This window comes from Populus trichocarpa, chromosome 5, assembly GCF_000002775.5.
Source record: "Populus trichocarpa isolate Nisqually-1 chromosome 5, P.trichocarpa_v4.1, whole genome shotgun sequence".
NCBI lineage: Eukaryota > Viridiplantae > Streptophyta > Magnoliopsida > Malpighiales > Salicaceae > Populus > Populus trichocarpa.
Window position 1 is genome coordinate 10289544 of NC_037289.2, and position 4844 is coordinate 10294387.

Here is a 4844-nt window from a genome sequence, read left to right on the forward strand (position 1 = left end):
TTTAATAAAAGGAACTCTATTTGCCTTGATTGTGAGATGACCAAAAGCCATAATTTACCCTTTCATAAATCTATTCATCATGTCATCAAACCTTTAGAACTTATATTTTCATATGTATGGGAACCTAGTGCAGTTGTTTCTAATTATAATGCAAGATACTATATGTGTTTTTTGGATTATTACACCAATTTTATTTGTCTTTTTCCACTCAAACAAAAATCTAAAGTTGAAAATATTTTTCTTTGATTTCAAAATTATGTTTAAAGGCATTTTGATAGCAAAATTAAAGTGGTTCAAATTGACTATGGTGATAAATTTCACCATCTAAACAATTACTTCAAAACTTGTGGTATGGAATATTGTATTGCATGCCTTTATACTCATTAATAAACGTGTTGTGTTGAAAGTCATCATTGTCAAAATGTTAAAATGGGTCTTGTTTTATTAGCTCACTTAAATCTTCAAGACAATATCGGGAATATATATTTCAAACAATAACATATATCATAAATCAATGACCTATAAAAGTTTTGAAGCATCAATCATCTTTTGAAAAAGCCTACCAAAAAAAGCAAAATTATTACTTTGTTTCGTGTTTTTTTGTTGTGCTTACTAGCCTAATTTATGACATACAATCATTATAAAATTGATTTTCTCTAAACAAAACTTGCATCTTTATTGCTTATAGTCTCTCACATTAAGGTTACAAATGTCTTAACTTATTTAGAGAAAGTTTCTAGACACGTAGTCTTTGATGAATCTTTCTTCTCATATACAAAACCTGGCTCTTCTTACTATCTTTCCTAGTTAGATATAATTTCTCTCTCATTATCTATAAATCCTTCATACACACATATGTACTCTAACTCTTACATCCTTCACACACATATGTACTCTAACTCTTTCTGTAGGTAATGAAATCTCTCTGCCTAGAGTATCACCAACTATATTTAATTAGTTGCCACATAACTTAGCCATGATACACCAACCTGCAGATGTTACCAATAATATAGAAATTCATTCTCCCTCAAACTCAGTTGTTGTTTCTGACCCAAATAGTTTTGCTTCCAATAATACAGCAACTTCTACATCACAAATAATGACCATGAGGTCCCAAACCAAAAACACCATATGTTAGATATATCAAGTATCCTTTTTCTCAAGTACTTAGTACTAAAAAAACCTTCATTCAATATAAGCCTACATGTTATACAAAAGCTTTTAAACACCTTTATTGGCGTGAAATAATGACTGATGAGTTCAATGCTCTCATTTAAATTAGCACTTAAGACTTAGTTCCACTATAATAAGATCACAATTGTATTGGCAATAAGTAGGTCTTTATGTAAAAGGCAAGTTGATGAGAGCATCGAGCATTTCAAAACACATCTTGTTACAAAAGGCGTCCATCAACAAGAAGGTATTGATTATACATAAATATTCAGTCTAGTGGTTAAACCAAGCACAATTCGTTTGGTTATCTTTCATATAGTCTCTTATCATTAGTAACTTCATCAATTAGATATTCAGAATGCTTTCCTTTATGGTTCCTTTCAAGAAGATATCTATATGTAATATCTACAAAGATTTCATACATCCTAATTATCAATATCATGTCTGTAAATTAAGAAGAAATTTTTATGGCCTTCAGCAAGCCCCAAAGTCTTGATTTTCAAGACTATAAATCAACTCACTCAAAGGGGTTTTGCAGGCTCTAAAACAAATGCCTCTCTCTACACATTTCATTAAGACAAAGTTCATATCATTATTAATTATTACTTATATTGATGATATCATTACTACTTGCTCTAACACAAAAGCAATTGATCAGTTGAACTGCCAACTATTTTTTGTTTTTCCATGAAGGATTTAGGGCTTATATCCTTCTTTCTTGGTATTAGAACTTTACATCAAGGTCATGACATATATATTCCTAACCTAACAAAAATATATTGCAGACCTACTATATAAGGTAAGCATAAACAAAATGAAACATTATGCAACACTTATGTCTACCACCAGTCATCTCGAGAAAATTAAATGAACTAACTTCATTAATCCTATGCTCTATAAAAACATTGGAGCTCTATGTTATCATAGATTTACACATCTAAAAATTGCATATAATGTTCAATGTGTAAGCAAGTTCAGGCACCAATCAAATTATACTTATTGGCAGGCAATGAAAAGAATTCTATGATATCTCAAACACATAATTTCCAATTTCATTTGGTGTATGATTTACTTCATAAATTGATTAATCCCTTCATGGATTTAGTGATGTAAATTAGGCAACCGATTGTGAAAACCAAAGAAGTGTTGGTGCTTACTATATTTTTCATAACTACAATCTCGTTTCATGGAGTTGTTCTCTCTCTCTCTCTCTCTCTCTCTCTCTCTCTCTCTCTCTCTCTCTCTCTCTCTCTCTCTCTCTCTCTCTCTCTCTCTCTCTCTCTCTCTATATATATATATATATCTATATATATATCTATATATATATATATATATTGAATTTGTTACATTTCTTTTGACCATCATTATCATTAGATTAATTATGGTAATTCATAATGTGGCCTTATTAAACTAGAGTTATCAAATGATGAAAAAGCAAGATGAGCAGGAGGGTAGAAAAGACATTCCACTTCCTTCTAAAGACAACCGACAGAGAAATTCCAAATCCAGGACCACTTGTGTATTGCGATGTGAATTAAAGTGAGTGCTTTCACATTGTACGTTTATATTACATCCCCTCGAATATCCTGCCCGTTCTGTATCATCTATTCCTTACGAACACCAAAAAATAAAAAAAGTGGCCAACAAAGCGAATAACAATAATCTTCTGAATTTTCTAAATTAGATTCCCATGTTTCTCACATTGGTCAACATACACATATACTCTACCAGACAATAAAAACATGACTGTCTTTCTTTAGCTGTTCCACTAACTCAAAAAGAATTCTCACCATCTTTGCTTTTCTTGTTTTGGATTGTTATAGATCTAAGAAGAAGAAAAGATGATTCAAGAACTCTTAGGAGGTGCTGGCTTAATTAGCGGAGAGAGGAAAATTCCCATCAATGCGACCATTTTAGATCAAGGCGCTCCTTCACCATCTCCTTCATCTTCCACAACGACGACTACTTCAGCTACTAATTCAACACCTTCGGCGCAAGAAAAATTGAGATGCCCTCGATGCGATTCTTCAAACACCAAGTTCTGTTACTATAACAACTATAACCTCACTCAGCCTCGCCACTTCTGCAAGACTTGTCGCCGGTATTGGACTAAAGGTGGTGCGCTTAGAAACGTTCCAATTGGAGGTGGATGTAGAAAAAACAAGAACACAAGCGTATCGGCCTCTGTTGGAAAATCTGGCACAAGTAAGATAAAAACTATAGCATCTGAGATTGGAAGATCAGGTTTTGGAAATGGGTTTGACTACGAGCTTTCATCAAGCCCCATCATGCGGGCTTCACCACAGAATTCTCATATTTTTGCTTTACTTAGAGCCACCCAAAACCCTAACCCTAGTACACCATGTAATTCTATTTCTGTGAAGCAGGAGGGGTTTTTGATTGGAAAGCATATGATAAGTGAGCCAGCAGTTGAAACAGCTGCTTTGAATGCTAGAATCCTAGGCTTGGACCCTATTAGTCAAGTTTCTTCTCTTGGTCTTTGCAGCCCTTCTTGGAAAAGCAATCAGCACCAACAAAATCGCTACACTGTTGGTGAAGCTCAAAACTCGGGGATACAAGAACTGTATCAAAGGCTTAGATCATCAACAAATTACTATACTGATAACCCATCAGCAATAGTTCTAAGCAATGTGACCACTTCATCATCAACCTCAACTTCAACTTCTTCAACCATTTTGGAGTCTGCTCCAGTTGCTGGAGGTGAATTCAGTTACTGGAATCAAGCTTTTTCATGGTCTGGTCTTCCAACAACTAATGGTGCATATCCTTAAGAACACTTTTTATCTTTTAGATCTCCTTTGTTGTTTGGGGTGTGGTATAAGAATATGGTCGTAAAATCAGTATTTCCTTTCCCTTTCTTTTATTGTTCCCGATTATCTGTGTTTTGAAGTTTGTTTAACTTGTGAGGATGTACCGAGGACCAACAAGTAGTGAAAATATAAATATCAATAATTGGCTTTATATCCATCTTCATATAAATCATCTTTCTTTACTTTAAATGCAGGATTCAATAGTGCACTGCCTAGGGTGTTACAAGGTTCCAAACAGTTATTAATCCTGTAAAGATGATGCAAAGATTTTAGGATATTTATAGTCCATCTGTTCTTGTACTCTGAGAATAATAAAATTTGATTTAGTTTATCATCTTTGTTAACTAAAAAACTGTTCAAGCTTTCCTTTTCATACATATTAAGAGGTGGAGGTCAGGTGCAAGGTGGTGGTATGGTAGTCTGTAGGGTGGCATCTGCAGATTCTTTTAATTGTTACGAGAAAGTGATCAAAAGTTTAAATATTAAAAGCAATTTGATTCTCACAATTGGGAAGAAGGATTCCTCTTGCAGCCTTATGTCAAAGGCTTCTGTCTGCCTGCTCTGTACTGCTTCTGAGTAATTTGTCTAGATTTATTCCATTCATCTTGCAATGGAAATGCTCACCACCATCACCTCCCCCGCTCCCACTCCCTCCTAGCTCCCTGCCTCCCTCCCTCTCTCACATACAAACACCCGTGCAACCATACTTTAGCTAACGTGCATATATAATTAACTATCTTTTGATACCTTATTTTAGTTTTAAAGTGATAGAGTATGCCATGCATGGTAATAATCAAAAGGACTTCTAATATGTCATGAGCCCTCCACCAAACTTGATTG

General features: G+C 34.2%; 1 protein-coding gene across 1 annotated transcript; it reads left to right on the forward strand.

Moving 5' to 3' along the window:
• The first annotated feature begins 2789 nt into the window (after window positions 1–2789).
• On the forward strand, window positions 2790–4155 carry LOC7492150 (dof zinc finger protein DOF2.4). The gene has a single exon (XM_024600842.2). It carries the CDS (start codon window positions 3015–3017, stop codon window positions 3963–3965), a length of 951 nt encoding a protein of 316 aa, XP_024456610.1. The 5' UTR covers window positions 2790–3014; the 3' UTR covers window positions 3966–4155.
• The last annotated feature ends 689 nt before the right edge of the window (window positions 4156–4844 follow it).

Bases quoted from the DNA above. Each gene is read 5' to 3' on its own strand.
- LOC7492150 (XM_024600842.2), top strand. From the start codon at position 3,015: ATGATTCAAGAACTCTTAGGAGGTGCTGGCTTAATTAGCGGAGAGAGG.